This window comes from Serinus canaria, chromosome 2, assembly GCF_022539315.1.
Source record: "Serinus canaria isolate serCan28SL12 chromosome 2, serCan2020, whole genome shotgun sequence".
Lineage (NCBI taxonomy): Eukaryota > Metazoa > Chordata > Aves > Passeriformes > Fringillidae > Serinus > Serinus canaria.
Genome location: NC_066315.1, coordinates 24,608,751 through 24,627,966, shown reverse-complemented (window position 1 = coordinate 24,627,966; position 19,216 = coordinate 24,608,751). Strand labels below are relative to the sequence as shown.

Below are 19,216 nucleotides of genomic sequence, written 5' to 3'. Positions count from 1 at the left end.
ACCACCTTATTGCTTTTACATATGCCGATTGTTCTGAATTTTCTTGAAGTTTTTGATTCTCAGTCCCGTAAAACATGGCCTCACTTTTTTTTGGAATCAGTTTCATCTGACTGACCTATAAATACCCTTGTCCTTTTGTTTTATCCTTCAATACAAGCCCAACATCTTCAGTAAAGAGCTCTCTAACCAAAGTTTGAGTTGTATTTTACCCTGGTGGTCTGAGAAAGTCTAGCTTTAAGAACTCATAGAAATCAGCTGAAGTGAATTGCTATGTCCTTTTCTGCACAAGAAGTGAAAAATCTGCCATTTCTGTTCAGTGAGGAGTGACAGCTGTCAATTGGTAAGGTTCCTCTGTATTCCTCTGTTGCTTTCTCTATGTAAAATATCAGGAAAACATGATTGTGTAATTAATGTAATTTTATTAATGTAATATTAAAAATAAACCAACCATAAAATTACAATAGCCTTCCTCATTTTTTTTATTACTATAAAAATAAAGAGTTTATACAACTTTGTAATCTTGACATAGGCAGTTTTGTTTATTGCAGTCTTGGAAAGGATCCTGTTGGGGAAAGAGAAGGTTTGCTCTGTGTTCTGTTAAATCTATGTAACCTTTTAAAAATCTTATTAACAGATGCCTAATATTTGTTGTTGTCCTTCTCCCAGATGCCTGCATTGCTGTTGAATTGCATGAAGTTACCTAGAGCATGTCTCATTTTTGCCTTTTTTCTGTCTCTTATCTCTCCTTCTGCTTTTCAGTCTACACAATTCTGTCTAAGGTGCACTCTGATCGGAATGTATACCCTTCTGCTGGAGTTCTGTTTGTTCATGTTTTGGAGAGAGAGTACTTTAAGGGGGAATTCCCTCCTTACCCAAAGCCTGGTATGAGATGCTTAGATCTTCCACATTATATGCAGATACAGAAAAAATATTGTTATAAAAAATTGATGTCTATTTAGCATACCTTGTGGTTCAACATATAAGATAAACAAGACAGGTTTTAGTTTCTATTGAATATCTTCAAATGAAATGAATGTGTAGTCCTACACTTCAAAAATATTCTAGTTTCATCACTTTTGCATTAAATATGAAATTGTGGAAATTTATATCTGTTAAAAATGTTATTTATCTGGTCGTTGTTTGAGACCTAGTATGTATCGGGCTACATGAAGGAGCAATTTGGAAGCATATAGTAAATATATGACAAAATAGAAGATTAAATTGAATATGAGACTTCATAATACTGTTTTCTTTCATTTTTAAAAATAGTCCTTTGGCTTCAGCCTTCTTCCTATATTTAGGAACAGTTTAATGTTAATAAGCAGATTGGTTTTAGACAAGGAGCTGTGATTTCCTAAGTATGGTTTTGCCATACACTAAAGCTAAAAGACTGGTCACCACAGGTTAGAATATGTGTAAGCAGTCTGGTAGGGGTGGGAAGAGAGAGAGCATTCAGCCACACATGCTTATCAACAGTGAAAAGGAATAAATGTATCCAGCTTATATAAATATGATTATTTTCCCATAACAGGAGAATAGGAAAAACCTATGTACAGTGCACACATAATCAAAGCTTGCTTCATTAATAAACTTTTGAATTTATTTGGGAGTGCTGTTACTAAGACCCACTTTAAAGAAAAAATAAGCTTCTGTTAGCATTGGTTAAATTTTGAGTAAACATGAGTAAGCGCAAATGTTTTCAAAATTTAATCTCTTTGTAAAATGGGTTTTTTTCCTGACACGGATACCTGAGTCTTCATTTATGCCATGGTGACTGGCAGAGTGAAGTTTGCCTCTGTTCCAGTTTTCTCTCAGTTTAGGCACATAGGTGGAAGGAGCTTGGAAATTTTACTAATGATGGATTGTCCTACAGCTGCAGCCTCTTGACATTCATGTGATTCCAAGGCAATAGGAATCTGGTTTCAGATCCTTTGAAAACTGTCTGTTCCCACAGACAATTGGGATTATGTCAGTAATTCACTGTGTGTTGTCATGGTACTCTTATTTTTGTCTGCTGAGCTGGATCATTGCCATGGCCTACCTTAATGAAGGAAGGGCAAACCAGAATGTCTGGTTGCCCTTCCTTCATTAAGGAAGGGCAAACCAGACATTGTTGACCTGTGAGACATTCTGGTTTGCCCTTCCTTCATTAAGGCCTACCTTAATGAAGGAAGGGCAAACCAGAATGTCTCACAGGTCGCTTTCAGAATTTTCCTCAAATCATTTGTGGTGCTGAATTTGTTTAGAGCAGGGTGCTGGTAATGCCAGGCTGTGGGTTCAAGCTCTGTATGTGTCATTCACTTAAGAGTTGGACTCCATGATCCTTGTGGGTCCCTTCCAACTCAGAATATTCAGTAATTCCGAATTCTGTGATTCTGACTGCAACAGATCAGATTACTGGAATGTCGTGAGAGAATTGTGAGGGAAGTTGTGTTACACCCACGTGCTGGTTTAACACGTCTGGTTCTGGTTCATTTTACTCAACCAGATGTGGAAATGTATACCTAAAGACTAGTGACCCTTGGGCAACACACCTCAGTTTCTTTGTCCCTCTCTGGAGGAGATGAGAGCTGTTCATTCTTCACCGGGCTTGGTTTCTGCTTTGTGGGCCAGGCTGGATGCTATCTCCTTTCATCACCTGTCCTGTAATGCTGTTGCCCTCTCAAAGTTGGAGCACAGGGCAGAGGTGTCTGTGCAGGCTCAGAATGGATTTGACTTGAGTTCTGTGCCTCAGCTGGACACTGCCTTGGTGGTGAGTATTCAGTAGTATTCAGGCCTGATCTCATTTACCAAAGCTAAAATAAGCTGAAGTAAAATCCTGACTTCTATAAGAGCATCAATAAGAACCACAAGAACCAAGGTACTGGTTTGACTTGAGGAGCTTTTACAGCTGGACCACTGTATTTAGTAGCCATCAGTGGCTCCAGTTCACAGGAATGTTTGATCCTTTTTTTAATTAATTTGTTCTCTAAATTAAAATGATTGCCAGACTATTGGTGCCAAATACCTGTATGTGAGCCCTAATGCTAACAGAAGCTTTCAGGCATTATTGATTACAGAGCCACTCTTTACAGTACATTGAGTACCTGGATCATTAAAAACATCATTAAAAGTAAGTTGGGAGGGGAAATTAAAGGACTGAAACTTTTGTGCTTTTGTCTGTAAGGAGGTTAGATGCTTCAATTTGAGGTGGAACTGTGCTCTAAAAGCAGACCCACTAGTTAGTGAACATAAGCTTTCAGTTAGCCAGAACTCTAGGATGTACCTGCACATTATGTCTGCAGTTGGTTACACTTTCCAGATATGAATTCATTAATACCTAGAAGTGCTAAGTAATAGTTCACTTGTTTCTGATACGGTAAAGGTTAGCAAAATTTTTTTTTTCTTCTTAGAAAAGTTCAGAAAGCAAGTGAAAGCAGAATGTGATTTCCTAGTTGAAAAATTAAAATCAAAGCATTTAACATTTTCTTGTAAATATTCTAATATAATTTCTCTTATCTAGGTGAAATAAGTAATGATCCTATAACGTTTAATACCAATTTAATGGGTTACCCTGACAGACCTGGGTGGCTGCGCTATATACAAAGGACACCGTACAGTGATGGAGTGCTGTATGGCTCACCAACTGTAGAAAATGTGGGCAAGCCAACCATCATTGAGGTATTTGCTTTTGAAAGTTCAAAAATATGTATTTTGGTTTAGAGTGTAAGGTTCAAAACTGTCAACAAGTTCCCCTTTGGTTTTGAAGAGTTAATTGCTATTTCATATTCAAGTTTTATTCAAAATACAGAGCAAAAAAAGACTTTGTAAGCAACTGTACTTGAAGAATAACTTAATCATAACTTTGTAACATTCAACCTAAATATGGGTCAGACTTTTCCCCACTAGATGAAAGTGTTCAGCCAATAAGCAGTTGTGGGGTTTTTTTGCTTGTTTGATTGGGGTTTTTGGTTTGATTGTTTTGAGGTCTTTTCAATTATTTTTCATTAAATATTCCCCCCCCCATTCATTATTCATATTTATTGATATTTATTTTATTTTATTTAGCACTTTTATGAATTTAATTCATATGAGTGTAACAATGACAAAACTATATTTTTGAGAGTTAGCTATTCAAATGTTTTAAAGCACTAATTATTCATTGAGCAGCAATTCAAAAGGGAAAAGGGACAATATTTTCTACCATATGTTTCATAGATAGTAGACTGAATCAGGCACTGTGTGGTTCACAGTGTTAAGAAATCTGCACAATAACTTGCTCCAGCAATTTTGCTGCTTCAGCAGTATATTTGTCTGAAACACTTGATGAGTGGTTTTTTTTCTAAATTGCATTTGATGTGGTTTTTCTTCCTCAAGAATGATAGCTCTGAATGTTGTTATACTGCAGATAGTTTCATCCATGTTAAATTTTGTACTCATGATTCTGTTTTGATTTCAGTAGGACTAATACCATCTGAGAATTGATCATGTGCAGAAGTTCTTGCAGGCTTTGCTTAGTTTTATTTAGAGGAAACCATTTTTTGAAATTGGCAGTTTTTAAATGGCATGACATTTAAAAAAAATGGCAGTTTTTAGATTCTAGGATCTTTATCAAGACCTCCATTCTAAGCATGACCTCAAGCCATATTTGAAGTAAATCATGCCTAGCGTCCAAATAAATTCCTTGCAGTACCAGTCTTAGATGTGGCTTTTGAATTAATTTTGTGGCGTATGAGGAGGGCAGATGGCATTTGATCCTCTTCCTAGTGCCCTCTGAGAGGAGTGATTGCATATTCCTGGCCTGAATGTAAATTCCATCATGTTATAATTCCTGAGGGGATGTCATGGGGAGCTCACTTAACTAGAGGAGACCTCATGATTAGGAGAGCCTAGCATTATGCATAGCACTGCAGTAGAGCAGGTAACATTCTGAGCTCAAGCTCCTTTGAAAGCTGTGCAAGGACAGTTTGTGTCTGAAAGAATATTCAGGACAGAGGCAATCTCTGTCACGCCTGCCTGTGGTGTGTGGGCTATGCTGGCAGCTCCCACTGCTGGAGTGCAGGCTCACAGTGGTACTGCTCTGCTCCTGTACAGAGCTTGAATGACTGGGGGGTTGATTTTTTTGGGTACTAGTGGTTCAGCTGCTGAAGAAACCCTTTGAAAAATTAGCAGAATTAGGACTAGAGAAATCTCAAATTTACTTTCTGTTAATTTTATAATGAAATTGTAACGTTACATGAGATCTGATTGTAAGCTTTTCCCTCTCCACTTAAACCAATCTGCAGTAGTTACTCCACAGCATTTTTCCTTTTCATTCAAATCCTATAAAAGAAGTGCAACATCTGTTACCTTTTTTTATTTATTAGCCAGTGGCACAGTGGTTTGTGGCTCTGTTTGCTGAGAAGCAACATAGTTCTGTCATTATTGTCACTCCTCTGCCTCTCCTTTGCTCTTGAAATGAGTGAAGTCTAAAATCAGAAAGAAAATTAGTTTTTTTCAGTTTATTTCATGAAAGCTTTATCACCTTGCAAGGATAAAAAAGATAGAGAAGATAATACATAATTATACTGATAGCCAGCCTTGTTCTGTATTTCTTATGAATGTTCACTTAATCATAGTACAGCCTTGGAGTACAGTCACCATTGAGAAGTAACCACTTGCATGCATTTCAGGTATCCTAGATATTTTAAGTTTTAGATTAGTATCCTTGCTTATTTTATTCGTGAAGATTTATGTTTCAAAAGATTAGACTCACAAATGTTTCATCTACCTTCTAGTTTTCACTTCCCCTACAGATTCCAGGATTTTTTTTAAAACTACTTTTATTGGAGCATTATTTTGAATCCATTCATGGAGTGAGACTTCACTGGGACCAGAGCTAAAACTAAATAGCAGTCCCAAAGATGAGAATTCCTGGCATCACAACACTTTTTCCTTCAAAAAACCTGTCCATGTAGTTTATTTCCTTGGAGCTATTGATGGATTTAGATCTTACAGTATTGATGGAGATGGGGATTGAAGGCTGCATGGGGAAATGGAGAAACCAATCTGTCCTTATGGTGGTTCTTAGAGATAACAGAACAGAAGAAATACACATGTATGGCAGAACACTTCTATTAGGATCAAAATATATTATTTTCACATATTCATTAATTTTATTTGGCTATAGACTGGCCAAGAAAATTCCAATATCTTGCATTAAATAAATTGACCTTACCTTTCAAATTTTATATTAGTGAATTAATGTTTTCATAGGTTTTAAAATAAGGAGGCAAAGTACTTAAAACTGATAAGTATTTCCAAGTTATCAATTTAACTTTCACTGATGTTTCATTTATATAATTTTCATTTTTGCATTGTTCTGTAATCTTTTTCACTCTAGATCACTGCGTATAACAGGCGTACCTTTGAAACAGCGAGACACAATTTGATCATTAATATAATGTCAGCAGAAGGTATGTACAGATAATAGCTGGTTGTATTTTTAACTGAATCAGCAAAACTCTCTTATGAGCTCCTGCTTTTGAAGAGAAATACTGTAAAATAGTTGTCTGGTGTTCAAACTAAACACAGAGGCACAGGCGAGAAGTAAGAGAATTTCTCCTGCTTTAATTAATTCTGATTTTTTAATCCAGATTATTTCTGTCATTCAGGAGTGGTTTTTTTCCCCCTCACACTAAAATGTTTGCATCTTTGTTTTTCATTAAACTTCTAATTCGAAATTTCCCTTGTCTTTTCAAAGGGGCCTTACATGAAGGATTTCACTCTCTGCATGTTATTTAGTTTTCTTAGTTCTGTGTGTATTTTATGCGATGAACAATTGTGTAGGCAGAGTCAGAAAACAGCAGGTTATGGCATATATAGACATTTGGACCTTAAAATTAGTTCTCTGTCACATTTACCTTCTGGAGTGTGAAGAGCTAGAATCCATTGTTGCTGCAGATTGGTTTTGATCCCCAAGTTAGCATGAATGTAATTATATCTGTTTAATGAAGTTTTAGCAACTGAGACTCTTTTCCCCTAGTCTGCTTCTTCCCTGTTGTTTTATAAATAACTGAAGGTTTTCAGCTCAAGTAACAGCTAATGGTATTCTCTATTGAATTTAACATAATCACAGTAGATTCAAAATTAGCTAATTCAAACACAGGATTTTTGGAAAGGTGAATCAATCTTAAAGTAGTATTGCATTCATCATTACTCCAGATATTTTGAAGATTTATTTTTGGGTTTATGGAACCTTTGCTTAATGCAACACTCTTTTTCATCACGAGTAGATTTTCCTTTACCGTATCAAGCGGAATTCTTCATAAGGAATATGAATGTAGAAGAAATGCTGGCAAGTGAAGTTCTGGGTGACTTCCTCGGAGCAGTGAAAAATGTATGGCAGCCAGAACGCCTGAATGCCATAAACATTACTTCAGCCCTTGACAGGGGAGGGAGAGTTCCACTTCCCATTAATGACATGAAAGAGGGGTAAGCATGTGTCAGTATGATGTTTTTGCTTCACTTTTTTTTCTTTTGTTACCCAGAAGCCTAATATTTTTTCAAGTTTTCTAGATACTTTGCAATTGCTGTTTTATGTTTTGGAATTAGATATGAAAAGTTCACTCCTGTTCTGAGCCCCATTTATGAATTTATTGTGTTAGATATACTACAACAGGGCACAGTTCTTATATATGGATGTTATAATCCAAGGAATACTAATAAATTCCATTAATTATAAATGAGTTGGTAGTAAATATGGGTTTTTTTGTAATCCCAGTTTTGCTTCTGAGCAGTCACTTGGCATGCTTTTAACCAGTCCCAATTCATTAAACTCAAAATTTTGAAGCAAGTTATGATAGAGCAGAGACACTTCAATTTTTGAGAGCAGTTTCCATATAACAGTGTAATTTTTAGCTGTTCTCACTAAGTGAGTTAGTTATGTGATTCAAGAGCACTGTTGGCTTTCTTCTGAAAGTCGTAAGGTGTCTGGGGAGCTCAGGTTACTGAGTGCAAACTGCTGGAATGGACTGGTTCCAGTTGTGATTTGTAACCATTAATACTGTTCTGAACACTATTTAACAGGAAACTAGTAAGGATTCAGTTTTTTCAAATATGGTTCTGACAGTGCTTTTCCCTGGTGAAAGTGAAGATGCCTAGGTATTTTTAGATAATTTTAGATATTTTGGAGTTAAATAGATTTCCTTAAAACAAAACAATGTGATTTTAATGTAATTATCAAAAATAGTACTGATTTACTTACATGAGGAAGCCACACTTGGAGCTCTTTGACTTCATACAAATTGGCACAACTGATGGTATTGCAACATTTATATTAACAAGCACACCAGAATATGTTGTAATAAGCAGCTAGGAAAGTTGTTTTGATTTGAGTCTGTTACTTGTATGCTTAAAGAGAAAAAAGTATACTATGAAGGAAAATTATTTTAAAAAGTAATTTCAATCTTTAAGTAACAGCTGAATGTTACTGTGTACAGCAATAATATTTGGAAGAGTACATCATTGTCCTTTGGGGATTTGTGAGACATCCTGCTGGTCTGTCACTCATCTCTTTCTGCAGTGTGTATGTGATGGTTGGGGCAGATGTTCCATTCTCTTCGTGTTTACGAGAAGTGGAAAACCCACAAAATCAGCTGAGGTGCAGTCAAGAAATGGAGCCTGTAATAACCTGTGATAAAAAATTTCGTACTCAATTCCATATTGACTGGTGTAAAATCTCTCTGGTGAGTTATTTTATTATTGCATAAAAGTGATGTTTGTATAAGTACAGGTAAGAGTTTTGCCAGTCTGGTCAGACAACGTTGCCAATTCCACTTCATTGTGACTGATATTTTTTCCACCTAGCAGACACTCTTAATATTGTGAAAGGTTTTTGCTACATAGGCTAAATTCTGTTAGAGTTGAGCCCCAGTGAAATCACTGTATTTGTTTTCACTAGCAGTGAATTCTACAAATGGCCAGAGAACTCCAAGACTTAAAAAAGTAAAAATAATGAGAGGTGTATTCTGTAATTCAGAATGCTGCTAGTTACACTTCTCTAAAAAGTGTGTGCATACATACCTGTTTTTTCAGATTCCGATTCTACACTGACCAATTAATTCTATGCTGTTAAAAAGCTGTTTCTGAAAAATGTCTAAAACATATTTTATGTTAAAAATTAAATAGAAAAAGGAATGAAAGTAATGCTAACTACTTAAATGATAAATTGGAACATTCTTCTCAGTCAAATGCAAGAAAAAAGATAACCAAACATTAGACTATTTGCTATGAAAGGAGAATAATTCCCAGAGAGGCTTTTTAAGGTTGGGGTTTTTTAAGTTCCTGTAAGGAAATTCAAGAAATGATGCGGTATTGGAAGAGAATGTTGCAGATAAACTTAGATGGTTGTTGAGCTGCTTCAGACTTACCCAGGAGGAAGATGAAAGGGAGATATTAAACACTGGATGGAAAAAAACTTATTGAGTATAAGGAAAGCTATTCATACACAAAATTGATTGGATAACTTCCAGTCTTTTGTATACACTGTAAATTAGGAAAGGTTCTAGAAGGTTGGAAAATACTTGTTTCAAAAGAATACCCAGATTATTTGCTTTTATTGGCTTTCTGTTGAGAAATTTTAAAAGACCCAAGTGTATACAGTAATACTTACCAGCACCTGAAAAATAGCAGAAGGCAGGTGGTCTTTGGCAAGAACAAACTATGTCAAGTCTTCCATTTCCTTCTGCAACGAAGAAGTAGAACCAAGGCAAAGCAGCACCATTCCTTCTTGGTAAGGTTTTTTGATACCATCTCACAAGCAAGCTCAGGAACATGGCCTAGGTGAAGCTAGGAAGAGCTGGTTGGTAGCCATAATCATAGCAGAATTCATAATAATTCCTGGCTATTCCTCATTAATAGCTGGATGATGGAATGTGCTTATTAAATTAAATTTGTAGTTCCCCATGAAAGTGAAAGGATCTGCAGGTGCATTGAAGGACAGAAAGGTCTTGAGAAATTGGAGAAACAGTCTTGGAAAAAAGGATGAATTTTAAAATAAGCAGCAGAGGGATTGTGCAGTAATGCAAGAACAGTCAGCTGTGCCCATGCAGAAGGAAAATAGGCTGGTCAGGAGTACTTCTTCAGAAGAAAAATTCCTGATAGTGGCAGTGGCTCATAAACTAATCATGAAGCAGCATTGTCATGCTGGTTTGAGAAAAGCAGAGATCACCCTGGGATGTGTAACAGGAACAGGCTTTCAGAGAAGTATTATTTTTTGTAGCAGCTATAACACAGCCTTCTGGAATTCAGCACTTGTTTTGGCCGTGTGCCACAGTAACTGAATTTAAACTGTCTTAGGGGTGTTTGCTGTTGCCAGCAGCAATTCTGCTGTAACCTGCTGCATCAAAGGGAAAAGGGAGCCAAGCTTCCCTCCATCTAATCACAGTCTGCTTTTCACAAGGCAGGCTGAAAGACAGGAATTCTCCCCAGACCTATGGGCTGGGAGGGAGTTGAGCTCTGTTTCCCATATCCACAATTTAAACAAGTGATAGAAAATAGAGTTAGCAGTTAGCACCCAGTCAAAGAGTGGATGTAAGTTTGGGGTTCCACATTCTGCAAGGATGGGCAATGTAATAAATCCTCCACTTGAAGCTGCTCTCTGACAGCTTGTTCTCACATTGTGTATGGACCTCTGTCAGTCACACCAATAAGTACATATTTTTTGTGCACTCTTAGGGTATGAAATTCAGCTAAGCAGCCAGGTGGAACTCAGTGTACCTAACATAGGAGACACTCTGTAATTAATGAGCAGAGAATGCATCAATTTTTGTTAAACAAACACTTACATGTGTGTGTGTGTGTGTGCGCGCACACACATTTGAGGCTCAGCAGGATTTCTGGAATTTCATAAATATCTCTTCACCCATTGCCTAAGCTGTAATACAGCATTTTATGACTTGAAGTGTAAGTGATAAAGAAGTGACCATCATTTGGAAGATTTCTCAATGAAAAGTCACACAAAAGGTCAAGCATGTAAGCAAATATGTTTTATTTGTATTAATGATCTGGAGTTTAATGATTTTAGAGCTAGCACTGATAAAATTTAACAATAACATCTCACTGAAGATAACAAAAAATGGATGCAGAAAATTAGGGCATCTGGGAATGGCAGTCAAAAGCAATAGGAAATTTAGCAGCAAAACAAGTTTGTATTTCTAGACAGACAAACACACACAAAAATTGTGACCAGGAATGCAGCTTTTGGAGGCTAATTGAATTTGAATTTGTGTGAAGGAGACAATGAGCTGTCCTTGGCAGCTCAGTTGATGGCTCTTGATTTTTTGAGCACTGGATGTAAAGTGTAATATGAAGAAGAAGGAGGAAGAACATTGTAGGTATGTGACTCTTCATTTTTGACATCTTTATACAGGAGAGGACAGTATTGTCATTTAGGAAGACTAGTAAGAAATAGATTAATTAATCAAAAAGAAATCAGAACCAGTTAATTAGTTTGCACTAAAGATGTTTACCGAATCTGTACTCAAATACTGTTTGTGTGAGATATGTGTGCTTAAAATTAATCTTTAAAAGACATGGTATCTCTGCTAGGCACAAAAGAGAGTAGTAATATTATAACATTACTTATCACACTGATCAGAAGCTTCATAAAATGTAAGTTTCTATTATTTAAAAAAAGTGGTTGGATTAAATTGTATAGAATTTGTAAAACGAGTAATATGGATCTTTTTTATATGTTATGGTTAGTTAAATACCTGTCTGTTTTTACATTATGTTACTGTGTTATTTAATAGTCTTTTTTTCTTCTTTTTTTTTTCCTGGGTATTAGGTTGACAATACAAAACAAGTTTCCACCTTTCAGGAAGTGATTCGAGGAGAGGGAATATTACCTGATGGTGGAGAATACAAGCCACCTTCTGATACACTGAAAAGCAGAGACTATTACTCGGATTTCCTAATTACACTGGCAGTGCCCTCGGCAATAGCACTGGTGCTTTTTCTAATACTTGCCTATATCATGTGCTGCCGACGGGAAGGAGTGTGAGTACTTGAACGTGCTAATAAGTAACTCTTGATTTTTCTGAGATTATAATGCATAGAAGGTTATCTGTTAGAATATCTCCATTCAGTTCATAAACATTTAAAACAGGCCAAAAAGTATCTGCTTGTAATACTAAACTATTTGACGCTTAAGCACATGCACTGATTTCCAAGCAAGTGGATGTAGGGCCTTTAGTTGTTCTAGAAAGGGCTAAAATACTCAACATATGCACAAAACTTCCCAAAATTTCAACATATGCACAGCTCTCCAAGATGCCTTCAGCAAATAAAATACTAATAAAGGATCATTGATTCAGGAGCATATTAAGTAATTTCTAAAATGCTAACTTTCATAACATAAACCTGGTTAAGGAGATTAACTGATTTTAGACATATTATCAAAGAAAAACACATAAAAGGAAAGCAGCAAGTAACGTGATTTCTGCCATTTCTTACACAAACTACAATTTCATTTTGTCACAGAATTTCTTTTAGCCAGAAGCTTGTTCTTTAACCTGCATTTTTCATTTCCCTGTGTGTGTGTCTGTGTGTGTCTGTCACCACTATCACATCTCTCTACGTGCGTCCATCATGGCCTCATCATAAACCCCGTTGCAAATGCTGCCAAGCTGCGTTTAGCAATAACCTTGTCAGCATTTCTACATCATGTACTGTTTTCATCATCAGATAGATTAATGTTCCAACTATCAATGCTATTATTTAATTCATAAATTTTGTTTTGTTTTTAGGGAAAAGAGAAACATGCAAACACCAGAGTAAGTGTCTTCTTTCCTGTTATTTTTCTTTTACCATTTAATTTTCATTCTCAGTAGCTCGTCATGCTTCATACATATGTGTCATAATCTTCTTTCATTCTCTCTAATTCATGGTTTAATTCATAAATGTGAAAGCTGCTTTTAAATCAGTCTTGGCAAGGATAGAAGACCAGAATAAAAAGGGTTTGAAATTAAAGACTGTAATTCAAAATAAAATAGTGCTGTTAGAGTAAATATGTTAATATGCAATTAATACTCCTGGCTGTTGGACTTCCCAGCCTGTCTCTTAAAGGCAGCGAACAGGAGAAGAAATATCCTGGAAGGTATCCAGTGCCTATAATACGGAGTGGTTTAAAATTAATTTACAAGTTTTTTGAATCTACCACAAGAATAAGGAGTTAACCAAAATTAAAATGAAACCAAATTGCAGCAAATAAATGGAACATCAGCCACAAACTGCTCAGTCTTGAATCTTATGGAAAATATCTATTCAGACAGAAAAAATCTAATGGAATAATTACTGCCTTAAAAAATAAAATAAATATTTATTAATTTAACTATGTGAAGGTTGTAATTGTTGCACTGTAGTCAGTAGCATGCATCAAAGTCTTTGTACTTTAATAATAATAATAATAATTGCAAACTTCTCTTTGTTTTGATAAAGCATTTAAAGTATGTATTCACTATTTTATTTCCTTCTGACACAGCATCCAGTTGGTGCACCACAGTGCTATACAGAAATCAACCAAAGAGCTTCGTGACATGTCCAAGAACAGAGAGATCGCGTGGCCGCTCTCCACGCTGCCCGTGTTCCACCCCGTGACGGGCGAGATCGTCCCGCCCCTGCACACGGACAGCTACGACAACACCAGCATGCCTCTGATGCAGACACAGCAGTAAGTGCTCACACTCACTTCTGGCTCTTAATGCCCACTGTGCTGCCTGACCTCACTGTAGATCCTAGTGCTTGTCCTCCGAAATGTCTTCATTGTGGGAGGATTCAGTAATGACTCTCCAGTTCAAGATTGCTCTGATGTTTGCATTTTCAGCAGGAAGAAAGGCCTTCTGTTATAAGATTAAATGGCTGGCAAGAGGCTGCAGGCTTGCAAGACGCTTTGCATGGATCAGTTAGATTTCTGCATGTTTTGAAGAAAAACTATTTTTGACAGAGGATTCAATTAAAACTGTTCAATTTTAGACACCCTGTCTCTTGACCCATATCATACACAAATCTGTGGTAGTTTTATACCAGAAAATCCAGACTTTGTAAGTGGTTAGTCACGCACCTGTCACACATGATTTGTGTTTGAAACAGTGACATTGGACCAAAGAACGTTCTCCATTACACAGATAATAAATTCAGGCTTGCCAAGAAAAATGCTCATAGCTCTCTCCCGTTTCCATTGTTGCCACTCTCTTTCCAAGACAGAAACCAGAAAAAGAATTAATTCCTGTTCCTTAGCGTTCATTTATCAGTAACTTAGTGAAACTAGTGAGGCAGACCCCAATGCTTGCACATGTTCTAATTCCGGTAACTCCACAGAGCTGTAGCAAAGAGGCATTTCTGGAAAGGTTTGGTTGAGGTGCCTGGGGCTGAGCAGATCTGAAGCAGTGGTCTCAGAAGTGGCTGGTGTTTTCCAGTGCTGTGCTGTAACACCAGCTCCAGCTGGTGCCTCCTCTGCTGGCAGACCTGCATGGCCCCAGTGGCACTGGTCCTGTGCCAGCTCTAACTAAGCCCTAATTTACACATGCTTGTCCTAAATTCCCTTCACAATGTAGATCCATGCTGCAGGAGTGTTTTCTTCTCCCTGTCCCAGAAGCTAAATTCTCCAGAAAGGACAGCTGTATAAATTATTCCTTGTACAAGTGCTGCAAAGTGCTCTGCCCCATCTTTTACAGCTTCTTCTCTATTCAGAATGGCAGTTTTTATGACTGGGGTGCCAAATCCTGTACCAAAAGCTTTCTTGAATTGTACATAGGGTATTTATCTGCTTCACCTACATTGTACCCCTTAATTCCTTTCTGTAAAAACATCTCTATCTGGTAGCTGTTAAAATAGACACTTAAGCAGGGCACAGAAATGCAGCTTTGCCTGGTTAAGTGAACTGGTCTGACACGTAGAAGTGGCTGACCATTCATTCCACAGCCAATAACCACATTGCAAATGCTGTCACCTTTGCTGTATTCATGGAATATGGAATATTCACTTACAGAAACCAAACTTTGCTGAACTTCAGAAACCTGTGGTGACTCTTGTTGCCTCTGGCATTTCACCAAGTCTGAGCCTTTGAACATAGCTGACAATAATTACTTTAGCACTGATTGTCTTTATTTCATGGTCATGGCTAACCTTTAGACATCTATATTTGCATAGTGAAAATAGATTATTGCTTCATAAACAAAAAAAAAAAAGAAGTGTAAATACTGAGCATTCATCATAATACACTTCAGACTTTGTATGGAAGCATTAAAGATATTAAATGGTTTTTTATAGGAACCTGCCACATCAGACTCAGATTCCACAGCAGCAGAGTGCAGGTCAGTACTCAGAAAATACTGTAATTATTAAGTGACCAGTGTGGAGAAAACACTAGTCAATATATATACAGTCTGTGGACAGTGGAAGTAATTTTCAAAATAGAGTAAAGTATTACAGAATTGTCATTCTAGAATTTTTTTTGATACATCAGTGAGAATTTTGGCATGGGATTGTTTAAACAAGCAAGAAATGCTATGTCAGGATTCTGCATGAGCGGCTGGAATTTGGTTCAGATAATTTAGAAACCTCATATAAATAATTCTGTTACATGAAGCTACAGCCAGATTCCCAAATGCAGTTACATGGCTTGGATTTTGACATTTGACAGTAAACGTAAATTTCTGATTCCCACCAATATTAGTTAAGCTTTGAAGAAGGAGCTCTTTATTGCAGTTACTAGACAAAGTGTTGATACTGGGGAATCTGTGGTGAGGCACATCTATGCTTCAGTTTTCCTGTGTTGTAGTCATCACTTTTGTATCATTCTCACAAATGCTGGTGTACTGACTGAGGTTAGGAATGACCCATTAGACTAAGGCTGACTGTTCCCTCTATTTAGCATCTCAGTTTGAGAAAAACCTACAGCCATAGCCATGTGAGAGGGGGTTAAGGACCACACAGGCAAAAAGTAGAGGCCAAGTGTAATTTTTAAATATTCAAGGAGTTATCAAAATCAAAACTCTAGAGAGATACATATGTTTTGAACATAATATGAGAACTACAGCTCCAAGCAGAAGATTTGTTTTAACATAGGAGTTACATAAGCAACTCTTTCTTTTCATTGAAAATTCTTCTTCTTCATTACTGCTTTCGGGGATTAAAGGAGAATTTCGTATGACAACATTTCAAAGATTTGAGGCAAGTATATAATAGAAGTTTCTCTCCATGTGGGTTTTGTTATGTGGAAATCAGAAACACAGGTATAAAAAGTCTGACAGCAGTTCTGGTAGCTTTGCTGTTTGTGTTCTTCATTGTACATATGCAGGAAATAGTGGATGACCCTGGCAGTCACAGCCTTGATCCAGAGCCTCCAGCACTGGTTTGGGTTGACATTTAGTACAGCTCTTCTCACACTGTTTAGAAGGCAGAATAAAAGTGACACACAGTGCTGCTCTTCTGCTATGACTGTTTCATTTCAAGAATTCCAGTCTGTCTTGCAGCAAATAAGATGCAAAATCACCTGGTAATACTGTACAGTGGCAGCAGAGAGACATTTTTGCAAAGGTATGCAATACAAGCTAGCCCAGCTCTGTCACTTTTGAGTAGCACTGAAAAACTGCCGTAAAATTAGATCTCAAAAATTCTCCTGTGTCTGTATTTTCTGCAGTACATTATTTCTTAGAATACAACTGTTCTTTCATATTCATCACAGATGCTGCCTGTGACAAGCTCTCAGAAATCCAGGGGGGGCAGATGGTGGAATGAATTTGGGACAGAGGGCGTTTCCTCCTCTTCCCTCGGTTTATAATGACACCTTGCTTTGTAGCTCAGATGTGCAGGTGACTGTGCAAGCATTTCCATGACATGATGGCATGTGCCTTTTGCAGCTTTTCTCAAAGAATATCCACAACCTGTTGCCAGAATGTTAATATTTTAGAAAGTTATGATTTAAAACAAAACTCAGCCATTACTATGTGTTTTTTTATTGCATGAGTACAAATTTAGCAATTGATTTTATTGATCTGCTCAAGTAAGAAATTTAGAGAAACAGAATGCCTAAGACCAAAAAACCTATAGAATGAGACATTAATGGTTAAATTTTCTTCCTTTTCTATAGAAAACTCACAGTAATATACTGAGGGAATTTAACATACTATCAGTCACAGCTGTGAATGGAAATTTCTATTTTAAATCTTGAGTAGACTATATTTAGTAATTTAAAGAGCAAACCATGGATAATAACTGTTTTCCACTTCAGGAATTATCTGAATCCCCAGTAAGGAATCATTTTATTTTAACCTTATATAAAAAGACAGACTTAATAGCTGACATAATACTTGACTATTTCACAAAGTTAAAAGTTAATTGGGAAAGAATTGTGTGAGAGATGACCACTCACATCTAATGTTTATTACAGTAATGAAAATTGCTACTGGTCTCCAGTATGAACAGATACATTAGGTTTTATAATTGTCTCTCTGTCAATAGGCAGAATTCACAAGGACTGTTTGAGGTGCTTGGATGAAAAAGCTTATAGGGTATTCCTAAAATATAAAAGACTAAATATTGCATGTACATCATGTACCACCTTTTCTGTTTTGTGCCTCAGCCTCCCTATGAAGTCTGTTAGATCCCAAGTAGAAAGATAAATTCCCAGATAAACAATCTTTTCCCAGCCCTCCCCCTTCCCAGAAGAATGCTTTGCCATGTATATGTTGTCTTTTGATCCAGGTTGCACTTGCAGTGTTTCTCCAGTGTGGTTGTTGATAAAGGAATAATAAATTCTATTTATGTGCTGTGCCCATGGTTGACAGTTCAGTACTGTTAAAGCATCATGTGCCACTAATGGATTATATAAATTCTTATCTATTTGCAGGTAAATGGTATTCCTGAGGAAAGAAAACTAACAGAAGCAATGAATTTGTAATCAAAGAAGGCAGCAAAATGTCTCACTTCCTTATTTGTTCTGATTGATGCATGAGTTTTTCTGGTGTATATTGTGCATGCCCACAGTATTATGATGCTTTCAGTGCCAGGAGTACAATCACTTCCATATAACTGATGTACTGTATCCTTTTGTACTTTGGACATTTTTGACAATTTGTAAACACTGATAACTTTTTATATTTGTTACATTCAGGAAGTAATCTTTAATGTATATATATATACACATATATACATATGTATACTTATATATATATATATATATACATACACACACACATATATGTATATGTGTGTGTATGTATATCTATATCTATATAAATGTATTAATAGATATCAAGCTTTATTCTGTCTTATGATCTCTCCTGAAAGTTCTAACAGGGAAATCAAAACTTCAAAGGATTTCAGACTGTTAATGGGATGATATAATTGCCTAACATTTGCACAAGAAAAGAAGTAGTGTACAAGCATGAAAACTTGTGCAACATGATGAGGCTCAGAAATAATATTGCACATATATTAGGTATTAATTTTTTAGAGATTACCAAATATAATGAACAAAGTTATTTTTGGAAAATAAATAAAGAAATACTCCCCAGAGAAAATAACTAAAACTTCTCATGATAAAAATTGGGTTTCTGTTCTTTTAACAGATATTTACACTATTTCAAAACTTGTAAGCAATAAAGCATTTAAAATCTGTCCATTCATTCACCTGGTTATGTTAGAAGAAACTGTTACAAACTATTTTAGGCAAAAATTAATGGCTAGAAATAAGCCAGGGTTTAATTTGGTATACTTGGACTAACTCTTTAAGAACACTCTTTAAATTTTCTTTTGTTATTCACAATAAAGAGCCCCAATGCTGCTTATTTTTTATATCCTCCACATTTTTTCTTTTTGGAGTGCAAACTGTGGGAGAATTATGTATCCAGTAAACCAGGGATTATATTTTCACATCTTAAAAGGACTTAATTAAAGGTATAATTTGCTGGGAAGTGGTTTCTTTGAGAGGCATTTGTCCATGCAGTTGAAAGCCTAATAATATATGGACTTTGCTAAAAGAATTGGAACTGGGGCTTCCATGTTTTTCAATAAACAACTATAATTCATCTACTGACACTTTTCTCCAGCTTTTAAATGTATTTCTGATGCTTCTTTAAATCTTCAATTTAAGGACATCACACAGGACTTCAGGGTCTGCAGCTGTTGCAGCTGACACCAAGAGTTCTTGGGGTTTTACCTCAAAGCATGGCATTGTTTTAAGCTGACACTTACG

At 36.4% G+C, this 19,216-nt stretch overlaps 1 protein-coding gene across 5 annotated transcripts in view; it reads left to right on the top strand.

Annotated features, from left to right (window-relative positions):
* The window catches only part of SGCE (sarcoglycan epsilon), a 32,290-nt gene that overhangs the window by 11,537 nt on the left and 1,537 nt on the right, over window positions 1-19,216 (top strand). For 2 of the 5 annotated variants that reach the window (XM_050971495.1, XM_030234251.2), the window contains 9 exons: window positions 760-882; window positions 3,503-3,660; window positions 6,362-6,434; window positions 7,254-7,452; window positions 8,543-8,705; window positions 11,807-12,018; window positions 12,768-12,794; window positions 13,502-13,690; window positions 15,289-15,332. In XM_050971495.1, the coding sequence (XP_050827452.1) occupies window positions 760-882; window positions 3,503-3,660; window positions 6,362-6,434; window positions 7,254-7,452; window positions 8,543-8,705; window positions 11,807-12,018; window positions 12,768-12,794; window positions 13,502-13,690; window positions 15,289-15,332 (1,188 nt within the window). Of the gene's footprint in view, window positions 1-759; window positions 883-3,502; window positions 3,661-6,361; window positions 6,435-7,253; window positions 7,453-8,542; window positions 8,706-11,806; window positions 12,019-12,767; window positions 12,795-13,501; window positions 13,691-15,288; window positions 15,333-17,869; window positions 19,064-19,216 lie in introns of those variants that run through there. The other 3 variants (XM_050971497.1, XM_050971498.1, XM_050971496.1) reach the window with 3 other exon arrangements.